General features: G+C 39.1%; 1 protein-coding gene across 9 annotated transcripts in view; it reads left to right on the forward strand.

Moving 5' to 3' along the window:
• The window catches only part of UNC79 (unc-79 homolog, NALCN channel complex subunit), a 299827-nt gene that overhangs the window by 259180 nt on the left and 21028 nt on the right, over positions 1 to 19619 (forward strand). For all 9 annotated transcript variants that reach the window (XM_024982113.2, XM_059879353.1, XM_059879351.1 and 6 more), the window contains 6 exons: positions 246 to 323; positions 11459 to 11548; positions 13985 to 14160; positions 15366 to 15552; positions 17274 to 17471; positions 19287 to 19364. In XM_024982113.2, the coding sequence (XP_024837881.1) occupies positions 246 to 323; positions 11459 to 11548; positions 13985 to 14160; positions 15366 to 15552; positions 17274 to 17471; positions 19287 to 19364 (807 nt within the window). The remainder of the gene's footprint in view (positions 1 to 245; positions 324 to 11458; positions 11549 to 13984; positions 14161 to 15365; positions 15553 to 17273; positions 17472 to 19286; positions 19365 to 19619) is intronic.

Below are 19619 nucleotides of genomic sequence, written 5' to 3' on the forward strand. Positions count from 1 at the left end.
TGAATGTGTACCATTTCAGTGTTACACTACTGTCTGGGTAAAATGAGAATCTCTGTGTTAATCCCAGTACTATGATTCTGAATTTCTGATAGGAGTGAACTTTCATGACTAGCAAGTCCCATATATCCAGAGCAGATTGTCACTAAAGTAAAAACTAGTGAATCTAAGCCAAGTTAATAAAATTACAAATTACTATTACGGTCCAAGTGCTCTTAAAAATAATTATCCTTTCAATTTCTTATTAGTTTATTTGTGCAGATGCTGGAACCAAACTAGCTGAGTCAACAATCCTGAGCAAGCAGATGATTGCCTCTGTACCTGGAGTAAGTTCTGAATGAATTAATTATGTACATTTTCTATTTCTTTTCATTTCCTAATTTGGCAAAGAGGCGTTTTTGGCCTGTGTCCTGGTTCTCTTTTGGTGGAACAAACACTGTAAAAATTGAAAACATTAGCTTCTTGTTTAAAAGAGCCCTGGTGAAAATTTAAATTAATCTCTGCCCCTGGAAACTTTTAATTCTAGGAAACAGGAATAAAAATTGAAGCATCCAGTTAAGGAAAGAAATTATCAGACATACAAAATAGATTTAATTAAAGTTCAGTTTTTCCCAAGTCAATTTTCTTATATTCACTCCCGTTAGCCAATTTGATTTAACTACTGCCAGAAAGAAATAAGCATTGTAATACTTTGTTTTCCTTTATTATATTTCCTCTGAAAATTTAAAAAACTTCTGTTATCATTAACTAGTGAACTATTTGGTGAAATATGTTAAGATTCTCATAGATGGGACTGGATATCAGAAACCACAATAACTTATTAAAGCAAGGTTATTTCAACAAACTGAGAAACTGCAGAGATATAAATTGTTAGTGGAAAAAAGTCATTTAAATTTTCAACAAAAAAATTTGAATAAGATAAAGGGTCACATAATCTTCTGCCCTAAAATAAGAATTCTATTGTTTTAGGAAAATTTCCCATGTTTTGATCTACTTCAGTATCATAGTTTGCTTATTCCCATATTGTTGGATATTTATATATTGGATTGGCTGAAAAGTTCATTTGAGTTTTTCCGTAAGATGTTATGGAAAAACCTGAATAAACTTTTTGGCCAACCCAATACTTTCTAGTTCTTTGCTAGTCTAGAATAACATAGTATATAGCATATATACAAAGATCCTCTTCACATTTATTTTGAATGATATCCTTGGATAAATTCCTTCATCAGTGAGCAAGAATATCTTCATAGTACCTGTTCACAAGAGGTTTTTATTAATTTATATTTGTAAGTATACTAGTTTTGCATATCAAACACTAAAGATTACTTCAATTCTTTTTTGATGTGGAGAAATATTATGAGAGAGGAAAAATAACATTCAACTCAGAGATAATTTTACTGCTAACATATTAATTCTTTCATCTTTTTCTGCATATATTTGTTTAAACATAGTTGAAACCATAGTTGAAATCAGACCCAGCTTTGGCTTCATATGTCTTAAGTATTTTCCCTAAAGTGATACTAGCTCATATGAATGTGCCATATAACAATAGTTGATAATATGGGTTTTGATTCACAACAGAGTTTGAGAACTGACATTTACTAGCTGTGTGATCAAGAAAGTCATTTAATCCATGATTCTTTGGTTTATGTTATCTGTAGAACGGGCTATCACAGGGCCTAAGTTCTAGGTTGAGGATTGAATGGGATAATGCATGTAAAGCGCATTAACAAGGTGACAAGCATAAGTAGGTGCTGTGTGAGCATCAACGATTGAAAATAATATCAATGGAGGTGGGGGCAGGACTGTCATGTTTAAGGGCACAAACTTATAATGAGCGGTAGATAAGTCCTAGAGCTATAATGCAAGTACAGTGAATATAGACTACAATGTAGTATTATAATAATCAAACTTGCCAAAAAACGAAAAATTATTCCTACCAAGTGGAAAAGATAATTAAGTAATGTGATACAGTGCTAATTATCACAACAAGGGCAATCATATTACAGTATGTAGGTGAATCAAATTGACATATTGTACACCTTAAATTTATACATAGTTATGTGTCAAATATTTTTCAATAAAAAATAAAACACACCTAAAAGTTTAAAAAGTATTATTAATAAGCACTATGTATTATTGGATATTTTAGTTATTTTCAATATTCTACAATTATAACTAATGTGTAATAAACATCTTTGTGCTTAAATCTTTGCTCATATTTTAGACTATTTTTTATAATAGATTTCTGATAGTAGAATTAATAGACCTTGGGGTTTTTTAAGGGTTCTTGGTAATAGTTGGGGCAATGCAAGATGCTATGAGATACAACCCCAGTTCTTAGCGACTTAGCTCAAAAAAGTTTATTGTTTGCCCATGTGAAGTTTTAAAGGGTGTCCTGATTAGTAAAGGGAGGAAGACTTTCACATGAACGCACAGAGGTCGGGTTTCTTCTGTCACATGCTGTCCCCTGTAATCAGCTGGTGGTTGGGGAAAGAGGAGAGCTTGTAGCACATGGAAGGTTTCCATGGGTCAGGTCTAAAAGTGGTACACATTTTTCCTACTCATGTTTCATTGGCTAGAACTCAGTCACATGGCCACACCTGACTGCAAAGGAGGATGGGAAATGTGGTCTAGTGCATCCTAGGGAAGAAGAAAAATGGTTCTGTGGGTAGCTGGCCAGTCTCTGCCCAGTAGTCACTGGTTTCCTCATTTAATTGTCTAAACTTCAATATTTGCTACCTATGTGGTAGCTAAAAAATAACATCCCTAATGTATAAAAGTTTTATTGAAATCAAGTAAAAGTCAAATATTCCAAAACAATAAAATAGCAAGTTATAGATCTACATATAGAACCCTTTCCAATGACCAATAAGCCACTCACTATAAATCTTTTACCCTGACTAGCAATCAGTGAACTGTAAATTAATGTCAAGTATAAAATATTTAAAATATAAAAATTAAAACCATCTGGCATATCAACAAGCTTTTCCTAACAGTGAAACTCACTGATGATGAAGTAAAACAAGCATTCTTATAAGATCCTGATGGTAGTCAGTCTTGCTGAAGAACACTGTGACAATCTATCTGTAGGTACGTGTTTGAGAAAATAAATATAGAATTATCTATAAGTACATAAAGCAGCATTTAAAATAGCAAAAATATAGAAACAAAATTAATGTGCAACATTAAGATATTATTTAAATAAAATAAGGTACATCTTCCCTGTTTGCTAAGTAGTAAGGAATCTGCCTGCAATTCAGGAGACACAGGTTGGAAGATGCCCTGGAGAAGGGATAACAACCCACCTCAATATTCTTGCCTGGGAAATCCCACAGAGGAGCCTGGAGGGCTGCAGTCCATGGGATTGCCAAAGAGTTGGACATGACTTGATGACTGAACAAAGTAACAGCCCATCTATAAGATGGACTATTATGTGGACCAAATCACATTTAAGAATATTTCATTGGAAAACATTTATGATGGATTTAATTTAAAAGCATATTAGAAAAAATAATCTCAATCTTATAAAAACATTATATGTGTGTATGTTATATGCACTAAAAATATTTGGAAGGAATTATGGCAGTGACAAATTCAGAGGTGGAGAGCAGGAATTAGGATTATGGCTATTTTTCTTAATTTATGTTTTCCAAGTTTTCTGTATTGAACACGTGTTATCTTTATAATTCAAGAAAGGTAACTATTACGGACATTTTTCTTTTTCTTAATTTATATTTTCCAAGATTTCTGCATTGAATGTGTGTTATCTTTATAATTCAAGAAATGTAACTTTAAAATCAGATACAAGTTTTGAGGAAAAATTGGATACGAATCACTTCAATTCATGTTTTTGAGATTAGAGTTTGTTTTCAACTAGTTTATCATCAGCTTTCCCACTGAAATAAATGTAGGTCTTCTGAAACAAGCTGAGCTTGTCTCTATGTTTTTTTTTATTTTTAAAATAACGTGCTAAGATTATACCTATGTTTTGCAAAGTAAAAAAATTATGTGGTTTATTTTATAAATGGCTCACTGAAGTTATCCTGGCTAGAAAGTATATTGTAAGACTTTTATTAGATATAGTTACTCTAGAGCAAAAGTAACTGGCAATAGTAAATTCTTTCCTCTCACATTTTTGAAATTCAAAGGTAAAAGACAAATATTGAATAATGCTCCAAGTAATTATTTTCTGTGACATTTGCCTAGTTGAAATGGTATAAAGTATTGCCTATGAAAGAAACAAATCCCTTTCAGGAAATTCAGGAGCAGAGTATATGCTCTTATTTGCATGACATGTGAAAGGTCAGAGAAAATGGAATAAATCGGGGGGAGAAGTCCTTTCCTGCACTCAGGGATTAATATTGCCAAAGCAGGAGCACAATAACCTTTTATAACTCCTTCACTTGATTTAAATTAAAAGAAGAAAACCTTAGAATATATGAAATGCTTGGAAAACACTCTGGCAGAGCTGCCAGTGACCTTATTTTACTGTTTGTTACCCTGTCAGAGGAACTGACAGGCGTAACATTCTAGAAGAGATAGAGGGTGATACAGTTCAGTGCTGTGCAGATTTACATGAATATGGGAAAATGAGAGCCACTGGGTGAGCTAGTTAAGTATATAATGTTTCAGATTTTCTTAAAGAGACTAAGAAAGGCCTTAGCATGGTATTCGGATGGCTTCAAAGAGGGCCTGCTTTTGATCCACATGATATCCAGTCTTATGTATGGGTTCTCTGGTACAGCTTTGATGTAGCAGCCTGGCTGTCCATTTTCCTTTTCTGTGCGTTTAATCCTAAATTCACTGCCTTGCCCTGAGAGCAGGTTTATTCCATTTAATAACCTGAAACAGAGTTTTTTTTTTTTTTTTTTTTTTCTTTAAGATTTCTCAAACACTCTGCTAGAAGTGGGGAAGAATGATCAGTTTGTTTCTTTCTCTAATTTTCCCTAGCAAGAATTTAACAATAATACATTCATCTACTTAATAGTGTACCTACTATCTATAAGAAGTTGTAAGTGCTTGAACATAAGAATTTTTGAGTCTTTCAGCAGACACAATATTTGTTTGTGTCCTTTTTTTGCTTTTGACAGAGAAAGATATCTAAGATTATGGTGGTAGAATTTAGTGGTACATATTTTACATGTATCTGAGATTCCCTAGAGTGATTAGGTGTTACTGCTGTTTGAAGGTGAAGGCAATGGCACCCCACTCCGGTACTCTTGCCTGGAAAATCTCTTGGACGGAGGAGCCTGGTGGGCTGCAGTCCATGGGGTCGCTGAGGGTTGGACACGACTGAGCGACTTCACTTTCACTTTTCACATTCATGCATTGGAGAAGGAAATGGCAACCCACTCCAGTGTTCTTGCCTGGAGAATCTCAGGGACGGGGGAGCCTGGTGGGCTGCCGTCTATGGGGTCACACAGAGTCGGACACGACTGAAGTGACTCAGCAGCAGCAGCAGCAGCAGCGTGTTGTAAAGACTGATATCAGTGGCTTCGCACAGGCTGTCTTTATGTATCAGCCAGTTAACAAACAAGCAAACAGAAATCAGTTAAATCACCCAGTGGAAAAAAAGCACGTAAACCCTGTCTCTCATAGGCTACCCCTACTTCTTTGCTGCTGCTGCTAAGTCGCTTCAGTCGTGTCCGACTCCGTGCGACCCCATAGACGGCAGCCCACCTCTCCACCACAAATCTTTTTATTAATTGTTGTCCAAAGTGGGGGCAGTCACCAAGGAACATTCATTGACAGGAGCTCATCAAATGCCTCCATACCGACACTGAAACCAAGCACCACACAAGGGCCAATAAGTTCCAGGGCAAGACATACCAAGCAAATTCTCCAGCAACAAAGGAACACAACCCTGAGCTTCAAGATACAGGCTGCCCAAAGTCACCCCAAAACTATAGACATCTCATAACTCATTACTGGACATTTCATTGCACTCCAGAGAGAAGAAATACAGCTCCACCCACCAGAACACCGACACAAGCTTCCCTAACCAGGAAACCTTGACAAGCCACCTGTACAAACCCACACACAGTGAGGAAAAGCCACAATAAAGAGAACTCCACAAACTGCCAGAATACAGAAAGGACACCCCAAACTCAGCAATTTAAACAAGATGAAGAGACAGAGGAATACTCAGCAGATAAAGGAACAGGATAAATGCCCACCAAACCAAACAAAAGAGGAAGAGATAGGGAATCTACCCGATAAAGAATTCCGAATAATGATAGTGAAATTGATCCAAAATCTTGAAACTAAAATGGAATCACAGATAAATAGCCTGGAGACAAGGATTGAGAAGATGCAAGAAAGGTTTAACAAGGACCTAGAAGAAATAAAAAAGAGTCAATATATAATGAATAATGCAATAAGTGAAATTAAAAACACTCTGGAGGCAACAAATAGTAGAATAACAGAGGCAGAAGACAGGATTAGTGAATTAGAAGATAGAATGGTAGAAATAAATGAATCAGAGAGGATAAAAGAACAACGAATTAAAAGAAATGAGGACAATCTCAGAGACCTCCAGGACAATATTAAACGCTACAACATTCGAATCATAGGGATTCCAGAAGAAGAAGACAAAAAGAAAGACCATGAGAAAATACTTGAGGAGATAATAGTGGAAAACTTCCCTAAAATGGGGAAGGAAATAATCACCCAAGTCCAAGAAACCCAGAGAGTACCAAACAGGATAAACCCAAGGAGAAACACCCCAAGACACATATTAATCAAATTAACAAAGATCAAACACAAAGAACAAATATTAAAAGCAGCAAGGGAAAAACAACAAATAACACACAAGGGAATTCCCATAAGGATAACAGCTGATCTTTCAATAGAAACTCTTCAAGCCAGGAGGGAATGGCAAGACATACTTAAAATGATGAAAGAAAATAACCTACAGCCCAGATTATTGTACCCAGCAAGGATCTCATTCAAGTATGAAGGAGAAATCAAAAGCTTTTCAGACAAGCAAAAGCTGAGAGAATTCTGCACCACCAAACCAGCTCTCCAACAAATACTAAAGGATATTCTCTAGACAGGAAACACAAAAACGGTGTATAAACTCGAACCCAAAACAATAAAGTAAATGGCAACGGGAACATACTTATCAGTAATTACCTTAAATGTAAATGGGTTGAATGCCCCAACCAAAAGACAAAGACTGGCTGAATGGATACAAAAACAAGACCCCTACATATGTTGTCTACAAGAGACCCACCTCAAAACAGGGGACACATACAGACTGAAAGTGAAGGGCTGGAAAAAGATTTTCCATGCAAATAGGGACCAAAAGAAAGCAGGAGTAGCAATACTCATATCAGATAAAATAGACTTTAAAACAAAGGCTGTGAAAAGAGACAAAGAAGGTCACTACATAATGATCAAAGGATCAATCCAAGAAGAAGATATAACAATTATAAATATATATGCACCCAACACGGGAGCACCACAGTACGTAAGACAAATGCTAACAAGTATGAAAGGAGAAATTAACAATAACACAATAATAGTGGGAGACTTTAATACCCCACTTACACCTATGGATAGATCAACTAAACAGAAAATTAACAAGGAAACACAAACTTTAAACGATACAATAGACCAGTTAGACCTAATTGATATCTATAGGTCATTTCATCCCAAAACAATGAATTTCACCTTTTTCTCAAGCGCACATGGAACCTTCTCCAGGATAGATCACATGCTGGGCCATAAAGCTAGCCTTGGTAAATTCAAAAAAATAGAAATCATTCCAAGCATTTTTTCTGACCACAATGCAGTAAGATTAGATCTCAATTACAGGAGAAAAACTATTAAAAATTCCAACATATGGAGGCTGAACAACACGCTGCTGAATAACCAACAAATCACAGAAGAAATCAAAAAAGAAATCAAAATTTGCATAGAAACGAATGAAAATGAAAACACAACAACCCAAAACCTGTGGGACACGGTAAAAGCAGTCCTAAGGGGAAAGTTCATAGCAATACAGGCACACCTCAAGAAACAAGAAAAAAGTCAAATAAATAACCTAACTCTACACCTAAAGCAACTAGAAAAGGAAGAAATGAAGAACCCCAGGGTTAGTAGAAGGAAAGAAATCTTAAAAATTAGAGCAGAAATAAATGCAAAAGAAACAAAAGAGACCATAGCAAAAATCAACAAAACCAAAAGCTGGTTCTTTGAAAGGATAAATAAAATTGACAAACCATTAGCCAGACTCATCAAGAAACAAAGGGAGAAAAATCAAATCAACAAAATTAGAAACGAAAATGGAGAGATCACAACAGACAACACAGAAATACAAAGGATCATAAGAGACTACTATCAACAATTATATGCCAATAAAATGGACAACGTGGAAGAAATGGACAAATTCTTAGAAAAGTACAACTTTCCAAAACTGGACCAGGAAGAAATAGAAAATCTTAACAGACCCATCACAAGCACGGAAATTGAAACTGTAATCAAAAATCTTCCAGCAAACAAAAGCCCCGGTCTAGACGGCTTCACAGCTGAATTCTACCAAAAATTTAGAGAAGAGCTGACACCTATCCTGCTCAAACTCTTCCAGAAAATTGCAGAGGAAGGTAAACTTCCAAACTCATTCTATGAGGCCACCATCACCCTAATACCAAAACCTGACAAAGATCCCACAAAAAAAGAAAACTACAGGCCAATATCACTGATGAACATAGATGCAAAAATCCTAAACAAAATTCTAGCAATCAGAATCCAACAACACATTAAAAAGATCATACACCATGATCAAGTGGGCTTTATCCCAGGGATGCAAGGATTCTTCAATATCCACAAATCAATCAATGTAATACACCACATTAACAAATTGAAAAATAAAAACCATATGATTATCTCAATAGATGCAGAGAAAGCCTTTGACAAAATTCAACATCCATTTATGATAAAAACTCTCCAGAAAGCAGGAATAGAAGGAACATACCTCAACATAATAAAAGCTATATATGACAAACTCACAGCAAACATTATCCTCAATGGTGAAAAATTGAAAGCATTTCCTCTAAAGTCAGGAACAAGACAAGGGTGCCCACTTTCACCATTACTATTCAACATAGTTTTGGAAGTTTTGGCCACAGCAATCAGAGCAGAAAAAGAAATAAAAGGAATCCAAATTGGAAAAGAAGAAGTAAAACTCTCACTATTTGCAGATAACATGATCCTCTACATAGAAAACCCTAAAGAATCCACCAGAAAATTACTAGAAATAATCAATGACTACAGTAAAGTTGCAGGATATAAAATCAACACACAGAAATCCCTTGCATTCCTATACACTAATAATGAGAAAACAGAAAGAGAAATTAAGGAAACAATTCCATTCACCATTGCAACGGAAAGAATAAAATACTTAGGAATATATCTACCTAAAGAAACTAAAGACCTATATATAGAAAACTATAAAACACTGGTGAAAGAAATCAAAGAGGACACTAATAGATGCAGAAATATACCATGTTCATGGATTGGAAGAATCAATATAGTGAAAATGAGTATACTACCCAAAGCAATTTATAGATTCAACGCAATCCCTATCAAGCTACCAACAGTATTCTTCACAGAGCCAAAACAAATAATTTCACAATTTGTATGGAAATACAAAAAACCTCGAATAGCCAAAGCGATCTTGAGAAAGAAGAATGGAACTGGAGGAATCAACCTACCTGACTTCAGGCTCTACTACAAAGCCACAGTTATCAAGACAGTATGGTACTGGCACAAAGACAGAAATATTGATCAATGGAATAAAATAGAAAGCCCAGAGATAAATCCACGCACATATGGACACCTTATCTTCGACAAAGGAGGCAAGAATATACAATGGATTAAAGACAATCTCTTTAACAAGTGGTGCTGGGAAATCTGGTCAACCACTTGTAAAAGAATGAAACTGGACCACTTTCTAACACCATACACAAAAATAAACTCAAAATGGATTAAAGATCTAAACGTAAGACCAGAAACTATAAAACTCCTAGAGGAGAACATAGGCAAAACACTCTCCGACATACATCACAGCAGGATCCTCTATGACCCACCTCCCAGAATATTGGAAATAAAAGCAAAAATAAACAAATGGGACCTAATTAACCTTAAAAGCTTCTGCACATCAAAGGAAACTATTAGCAAGGTGAAAAGACAGCCTTCAGAATGGGAGAAAATAATAGCAAATGAAGCAACGGACAAACAACTAATCTCAAAAATATACAAGCAACTCCTACAGCTCAACTCCAGAAAAATAAACGACCCAATCAAAAAATGGGCCAAAGAACTAAATAGACATTTCCCCAAAAAAGACATACAGATGGCTAACAAACACATGAAAAGATGCTCAACATCACTCATTATCAGAGAAATGCAAATCAAAACCACTATGAGGTACCATTTCACACCAGTCAGAATGGCTGCGATCCAAAAGTCTACAAATAATAAATGCTGGAGAGGGTGTGGAGAAAAGGGAACCCTTTTACACTGTTGGTGGGAATGCAAACTAGTACAGCCACTATGGAGAACAGTGTGGAGATTCCTTAAAAAACTGGAAATAGAACTGCCTTATGATCCAGCAACCCCACTGCTGGGCATACACACTGAGGAAACCAGAAGGGAAAGAGACACGTGTACCCCAATGTTCATCGCAGCACTGTTTATAATAGCCAAGACATGGAAGCAACCTAGATGTCCATCAGCAGATGAATGGATAAGAAAGCTGTGGTACATATACACAATGGAGTATTACTCAGCCATTAAAAAGAATACATTTGAATCAGTTCTAATGAGGTGGATGAAACTGGAGCCTATTATACAGAGTGAAGTAAGCCAGAAGGAAAAACATAAATACAGTATACTAACGCATATATATGGAATTTAGAAAGATGGTAACAATAACCCGGTGTACGAGACAGCAAAAGAGACACTGATGTATAGAACAGTCTTATGGACTCTGTGGGAGAGGGAGAGGGTGGGAAGATTTGGGAGAATGGCAATGAAACATGTAAAATATCATGTAGGAAACGAGTTGCCAGTCCAGGTTCGATGCATGATGCTGGATGCTTGGGGCTGGTGCACTGGGACGGCCCAGAGGGATGGTATGGGGAGGGAGGAGGGAGGAGGGTTCGGGATGGGGAGCACATGTATACCTGTGGCGGATTCATTTTGATATTTGGCAAAACTAATACAATTATGTAAAGTTTAAAAATAAAATAAAATTAGAGAAAAAAAAAAAAAAAAACAAAGTGGGGGCAGTCAGAGACTATGGCTGAGAGTAACAGAGTGAGTCAGAGATCCAGAGAGTGAAACAACTCATTAGCAGACAGCGGGAAATCAGAGTCAGACAATCACTGCAGTCGGGACTACAGAGCTGGCGTGACTCAGAGCGCGCGCCCAGCGGTATCCTCATGTGTTTCAGTGCGGGACGGCGGCCATGGAGTGCATGCGGCAGTACATCAGTGACGTGCTGGACTTCGTGGCAGACATGCACACGCTGACCAAGCTGAAGGTAAGAGGGCTGCATGCCCTCATCTCTCAGGGGGGCGAGATGGAGAGGCATTCGTAGGGAATCTGAGCAGCCAGATGGAAATTTATCCTCACCTGGAGAGGTAGCAATGGCAGTGTTGAAGGAGCCCATGTCCTGGGACTCTGAAGAACCAAGTTTGTCTCTGCAAAGAGGGGATGGAGAAAGGAAAGGAGATTTCCACAGTGGTGTCAGTTCTGTGCATACCTTTGTTTTTGCCCCATTTATTCAATTCTTCCCAGGCCCCGTATTGTAAAATATTCCCATTTTATGGCCTGAAGTGGGGCAGTCTTTTGCTCAAGGTCACACTTCTGGTAACTGATGGAAACAGAGGTGACCTGAGACTGTGGGGACCTCCTCCAATCCAGCCTCTTTTCACTGGACCACCCAGTGTCATTTAATTACCTTGAGCCTTAGTTTCCTCATTGGCAAAAGAAGACCAATGAACCCACCTAAATAAACCTAGCTTTGTTGACCACTACAAGATTTGGTGTGAAATAATGCATGTGTTCTTGCCTGGAGAATCCCAGGGACAAAGGAGCCTGGAGGGCTGCCGTCTATGGTGTCGCCCAGAGTCGGACATGACTGAAGCGACTCAGCAGCAGTAATGCATGTGAAGAGACTTCTGTAAACTTTAGTTTGTAGGAAATGTGTACACATTATGCAAACATAAGCTGTTTATGGTTTTTATCTGTATCAAAGCTATCTCCTTCTAGAAAATAATTAAAGACAAAGCAACATTTAATTTGCATAGGGACAAAATCCTAGTGAGGTTGTTGAGGTTATTGATTGCTTTGCAGGGTGGAATGAATTGCTGATGCCAGTCAACGTCCTTGCTGTGAGTCAGCTAGACAGCTAAAAGACTGATACTCTGAGAGATTTGAGGAAGACCCAGGAAAAAGAGCAGAAGAAGATCCAAACATGGGCCAGTGAGCAGCCAGGTTGCAGTCTGGCACTAAATGTGGCTTTTTGAGAAATAGGAGCTGGTTGCCCCAGAAGTTTATCAGCTAAAACTACAGTCCTTTCAGCACCCAGCTCAGTTTCCAGACTGCTCAGATGATCCAAATGTTTCTTGTGGGTAGGGATAGGTGGAGACCGAAATAAAAATTTAAATTGACCATTTCTCACGATATCCAAATCCAGTCATTTCTGAGTAAGCGTCCCTAATGTTTGGTCATGCATGGGTTACTGATTGCTAAACCTGGCTACTCACACTGAGACAGTTTTGATGTCTGAAGAGGAAATATTATCTAAACAGTGTTATAGCCACCTTGAAAATACAGAGCAAAATATTAAGAAGGACCCATGATGACCAAATAGTTGGGGACTTCTGACCTAATCCAACGCTCTGAATTTATATATTAGGGAAACAGATCAGAAAAGTGAAGTGGCAAGTAGCTTATCTAAAGTCATGTGAGTTTAAGACAGAACTGGGTCTAGAACTTACGTCTCATCTCCCAATTCAGTGCTCTTTCCACTAAGCCACACTGAGCAATGAAATTTTTCTGAATTAATTAATTCACCAATATGTCTTGAGTAACATGCCTCACATCATTCTAGATATTTAAGGATGTGATGATGACCAAAACCAGACGACAGTGGCTGCTCTCATTACTTTATAGTCTGACAGTGATGGCCAATTTTAATGAGAATTTCATACAAACTAAAGTGAAATTGTGACTTTCACAATTGCTATGAAAAAGGGGTAGACAGTGGCATGAGAGCTTCTAATAGGGTGAAATGACCTAGCCAGGGAAGTTAGAAAGGCTCATAGTGGAGGTCAGGCTTCCCAAGTGGCTCAGTAGGAAAGAATCCGCCTGCTAATACACGAGATGCAGGAGACGCGAGTTCAATCCCTGGGTTGGGAACATCCCCTGGAGAAGGAAAAGGCTATCCACTCCAGTATTCTTGCCTGGAAAATCCCATGGACAGAGGAGCCTGGCAGGCTATAGAGTCCATGGGCTCGCAAAGAGTCAGACATGACTGAGCAACTGAGCACACACGCATACAGAGGAGGTCAAGGAAGGCTTCCTTGAGGAGGTGACATCAGAGTTAAAATCTGAGTAATGAATAGATTAACTAGGTAAAGAGAGGCAGAAACAATATTTCAGGTGGAGAAAACAGCATGAGTGAAGGAAGGCCAGTGATGGTGGGGAGCATGGAGAGCCAGTGAAGCTGGACCACAAGGGTGAAGGGATAAGCTGCAGAGGTCTGTAGTGTCTAGACTGTCTCAGGTTGTTTAGGCCATGATAAGAATTTTTTCCCTCTTTGTCACGAAACCCCTAAAGAAGTTCAAATCAGTTGTAGCTTGGGAGTGATGATAGAAGGTGTGGATACAACAATCTGATCTTTTTTAAAGAGTGTCCTGAAATGTCCCCGAGTACTTTGCCAAAGTCACAAAAACACCACTTGGTTTTGTAGAGCCACATGAAGACATGTTCCCAGCCTCTGCATGAAGATACCTTCGGTGGACATCTCAAAGTGGGGCTGGCTCAGATTGCAGCCATGGAAATCTCCCGGGGCAACCACAGAGACAACAAAGCTGTGATCCGCTATCTGCCTTGGCTCTATCATCCCCCTTCTGCAATGCAGCAAGGGTAAGACCCTTATTATTCTGGCAACAAGGCCGGAAACACCCCTGAGCTTCCTGGGGCTCAGTAAGAGCTGCGGAATGCACTGAAGATCTAGAGGATAAATATGATTGGTTGGAAAGATGGGCTTTGAAACCAATTTCCATACTTATTTGACGACCCGACAGCATTTTTTGAACACAAGTACTTCATGACATATGGGCTTCCCAGGTGGCTCAGTGGTGAAGAATCTACCTGCCAGTGTAGGAGACACAGGACACTCAGGTTAGATCCCTGGATCGAGAAGATCGCCTAGAGAGAGAAATGGCAACTTGCTCCAGTATTCTTGCCTGGGAAATTCCACAGACAGGGGAGCCTGGAGGACTACAGTCCACTGGGTTGCAAAGAATCAGACACACTTATCGACTGAGCACATTGACATGCTGCCAATAAAACTTGTGCTGTACAAAAGCCTCAGTCCTTTTGATGGGTGTTGAAAACTTGGAGCTTAGAACTACCACTTCAACTCGTAATTTCCACTAGTTAAGTACATTGATAGGTATTTATTTTAGCGTTTACATTGCTTCTGCCTTCAATGAGCTTAGATTGTAGCTGGAACAGAATCTACAGCAGAGATGAAATAGAGTGTAAGGAAGTGTGAGAACCTGATCCTGCCCGAAGGGAGGCCGAGAAGAGAGAGGTGCCCATGGACTAGTTCATTTGAGAACTCAGAGCAGGCTTGGCCTGCCATCTTGCATGAGCAGCTTCCAGGCTAGAGGAAAGGTTTGAAGGTGGGATGGAGGGAGGGGGAGGGGGATGGAGGAGGGGGAGGGGGATGGAGGAGGGGGAGAACAGGAAAATGGGTGGCTGTGTGTTTTAGCTCCTCTTCTATTCCTCCCCTTCTGGTGGGTATATCGAGAACTCTCTAATGAGAAGAAAGGAAAGAATTTAGAAAGAGAAACTAATCAGAAAGGCAGCCAGATTTATGGAAGAATGATATTTAATCCTGTGTCACCAAAGGCTGCTCTTTGCTCGAGAAGCTGAGCTCCAGGATTTAGAGTGGGAAAGAAGAAAAAAGATCTATCACTTCGTTGGCACTTCGTTGCTTTGGTGTTTTATTTTAGGTAATTGCCTCAAGGCCACACTTTTACACCCCTCCTTCAGTGTTTGTTGAGCAGCCAATGAAACGGAAAACCCCAAAACACCTCTAACACTTCCTTCCTCCCTAATAGACCGAAAGAATTCATCGAGTGTGTCTCCCACATCCGGCTCTTGTCCTGGCTGCTTCTGGGTGCCCTCACCCATAATGCGGTGTGTCCCAATGCCTCCTCTCCCTGCCTGCCCATACCTCTGGATGCAGGTTCCCATATTGCAGACCATCTTATTGTTATCCTGATTGGATTTCCAGAGCAATCAAAGGTAAGTGATTTCTGCAAGATTAAAGCCATACGCATCAAGATTGCTAATGGAAACCCTTATCGGCCAATTACATTTCTTCTGAGAAGGAAATGCACCTTATCACTTGCCCTCCTGTGGATGCTAGGAAGGCAACTTTGTGCTAATGCCTTATTTAAAGTTGTTTAAATTCCCAGACTATCTTCTCTTCCCCCTAAGTTGTTTTTCGGTTTACTTTTATGAAGACAAATTATAGAGGCAAGCAAAAGTTAGCTTCCTAGGCATTGCTGTCTCAAAATAATGAAGAGAAATAAAAGGCTCAAAATATAATAAAACTTCCGTGATCAGTTTTTATAAACAAATATGAAGTGGAGGGAAATTTATTCTCTAATTTTTCATGCACTGTCTTTTCAACTCAAATCTCTAGAGATATATGAAGATACAAAGTGAAAATAAGGCCAGTTGGGAACTCACTAAATTATATATGGGAATCACTTACACAGAAGGAACTTATAAATTGTAGAGACGGGTGGTGTGCTTAAGGGAATAAAGTAAATCCAAGGCTTAGCATCAATCATGAGCCTGTACAAGCAAACCAGACACATTAGTACTGCTCAGCTGTGAGGAGTCTAAGTCCCCTCACAGAGCCTAGGCCAGTTCTAGGAGCTCATAGTGGTTTTGGGAACAGCTGGGATTTAGGCTAGCTAGGGCAAGCTTCACCAGCAATAGATTTTTTTTTTAAATTCTGCAATAAAATAGAGCACCCATCCAAATTACCTGAATGATGTTTACAAAAGGAAGTAGGCAGTCGGTTCCTAATATTTCAACCCAATCTGTGTTTGATTCCTAATGATGGTACTTTGTAATTCTGTGACACTGAAAAGTTACTTAACCTGTCTGAGCTCCAGGTTTTCAGCTGTAAAATAGATGAGATGGTGTGAGAACTATGAAGGTAAACTGTGAATCTTTAGCACAGTGTTTGGGACACTGTAGTTGCTCACTCGATCAGTACTTACTGCTAGTTAGGAATCCTGTCTCTACTGCTGCTACTGCTGTCATTACTACGTAGTATAATTCTTAAGCCCTGGATGGTGCATCATTATATGTCACCTCATTTACTCCAAGCTACAGCACTCTGAGGGGGGTACCATTACCCCCATCTCACAGAGGGGCAGACATCCTAAAATGGTGGAATGATTTGTTCTTGCTAATCTAGTTTAGGGAGAGGAATGTCACTTTCATTAAAGGGCAAGAGGGTGGGGGTGGGGGTTTCCCTGGTGGCCCGGTGGTAAAGAATCTGCCTGCAATGCAGGAGATACAAGTTTGATCCCTGGTTCAGAAAGATCCCCTGGAGAAGGAAATGGCAACCCAGTCCAGTATTCTTGCCTGGAGAAGACACAGGAGCCTGGTGGGGCCCTGGGGTGGTGAGAGTTGGACACAACTGAGTGGCTAAACCACCACCACCACCAAGGAGGTGGGCAGATTTATTCTTCAAACCAAGGTGCCTTCTGTCTGAAAAGATGCCTGGTCTCTAAGCGCCCTCCCACTGACTGAGTGAAGAGCAGACTATTTGAAGGTGATGAATCATGAGTTTGTATCCTGGAGACAGCTCCGCCAGCCTCGGATTGCTCAAATCGCATGTACTTTAGCTGTGCCCCTTCGAAGGCCAAAGTCACGCGGGGAGAGCTCCGTGGAGTGCCACAGCCCGCTAGAACGTAACGGTTCCCTGTTTGCTTCCTTTGCAGACCTCCGTGCTGCACATGTGCTCTCTTTTCCACGCGTTTATCTTTGCTCAGCTCTGGACCGTGTATTGTGAACAAAGTGCTGTAGCTACGAATGTCCAAAGTCAGAATGAATTCAGCTTCACAGCGATCCTGACAGCGCTAGAATTCTGGAGTAGGGTGACCCCCAGCATCCTTCAGCTGATGGCCCATAACAAAGTGGTGAGTTCACAGATGGGTTTCCCCTCTTGGAGAGAATCTCAAAACGTGTAAGCCACTCTTAGTCCTCACAGTACATGCTTTTTAAAGACCTCAGTTGTAATAATACGTAAATGGATTGGTGAATTTCTATGTGAAAAACAGGATATTCTACATGCATAATAATTTTGATGAAAAACAAAGCAAACAAGTAAATTCAGTTAAAACAGTGTTTTCTCTGCCTAGTGGCAAAGGAAATGTGTGTGAAACTTCTACCTTTACAAGGTGTCTTGTTCTATAAAGTCAGAGAGTTAGGAAGGGGTTTTATATTATTTTTGGATTCTAAGGCAGTTTGGGGAAACTGTGGTCAATTAGGTGCAGACTGACTGTATGTGTTAATTCCACTTAGGGCAAAAAATCTGAAAAGAGTTTCACCTTTTTGAGTTGCCCTTCAAGGACCTAGGCTCCTTAGTCTTCAAACCCAGTTGCATTGTCATGCAGATGGTTTACCTTGTTGGAAAAGATCTGAGGTATGGCTAGCATGGGCCCATGTCATTGAACAAGCTTGGCTTAGTCCGGTAGAGATAAAATTGGAGGGTATATGGGAGGAATTTCCAAAGGAGTCCTCTAGTTCAGTTTGCTGCTTTGGAGGAGGATTCTCAGCTGGGAAGGCACCATCCAGTCTTGGTTATGGGCACTTCATCAGTAGAATTCTTATCTGTGAAGGGCGGAGGGCCTGGAAGAACACCATAATGATGATCCCACTGTGCCCAGAAACCCAACAGTTCACTGTCCACAAAGGCATTCTGGAATAGTTTTTGATTGATTGAATAATTAGTCTCAGAAACATTATCTTTTAGTTATCATTGGAAAGGGGAATATCTTTTACTTTCAGTGAAGCACTTTCTTTAGAGAAGCAGATATTATTAAGCAGTTGTGTATGGTGGGAGGTGTTTTAATTCAGCTGAAAGGAAATTTATGTGAAAACTTTAGGGTGTGCAAACAGTTCTGACCACCACATAGATAATTAGGTTTATTAGATGGCAGAGTTTGGGACTGAAGAAGCACATGGAGGTCAAGTTTTCTATTCTGCTATTTTACAGACAATGAAACTGAGACCTTAAATTTAAACTAGAGATTCAGGGTTTCCTTCTATTGTCACTAGTTTTTTCTTGGTATCGTTAATACCTCTCCTCTAAATCTTTTTTAATATTCAAATGCTGGAAATGGATGTGTTACAGGTGAATCTTGTACAAATCATGTTACAAATGAATTTGAATTAATTTTAAAGTCCAAAAATTTGGTTAAACCATATAAGTCAGTCTGGTAAAATCTCCCCTGGAGTGTTCAAAATCTAGCCATAGGGTTCTCTGATGAGGGATTATCATTTCTATTGTATTTTTGAACGGTTGTAAATATGGCTGCCTTGTTCCATGAAGAACAAAGCCTCAAACACAGATGGTGCAATAAATTAAACAACCTCTCCAAGTGGCGAAACTGGTGAAAGCATCAAGATGGAGAAAAGGACCCATGCCCAGAGTTCTGCAGTTGGAAATGAAGGAAGCAGAGGCCATTTATCCTCTGGTGTGAATCGCAGTGTGGTACAGATTAGTGAGGTCAATACCTGAATTCCATTGGCAGCCCGATTTAGACATGACAATTGCAAAACCTCTGCAGCTTATAAAATCCAGTTTCTGGCCGAAGTTTTAGAGATGAATATATACCATTCCTTGTGATCCTCTCTGTTTGTTGAGCAGAAAGTCCTCATGGACACAGGGCATGGGTTTTTCTGTGGCTGCAGACTGGGAGTGGAATTGATTTTCATATTTGTTGTTTCAGATGGTAGAAATGGTGTGTCTCCATGTGATTAGTTTAATGGAGGCATTGCAAGAATGCAATTCAACAATTTTTGTCAAGGTAGGAAATTCTTATGATTTTTATAGACCTTTATTTTCTTCTAGAAACAAATGTGGATTTATCTTGAATGTACCTTCTGAAGAGGAAAATAAAACTGATTTAATTTTCACATTCAAAGTTGAGGCTGGAGGAATCATATAACAACCTTCACCAAATAGTTGTTGTATAATTTTTGCTCTTTCTTCACCACTGTGACCAACCGTAGCTGGGTTAGATATGTTGCACCATGATTGCTTGCCACACAAGTAATTAAAA

Source organism: Bos taurus, chromosome 21 (assembly GCF_002263795.3).
Source record: "Bos taurus isolate L1 Dominette 01449 registration number 42190680 breed Hereford chromosome 21, ARS-UCD2.0, whole genome shotgun sequence".
NCBI lineage: Eukaryota > Metazoa > Chordata > Mammalia > Artiodactyla > Bovidae > Bos > Bos taurus.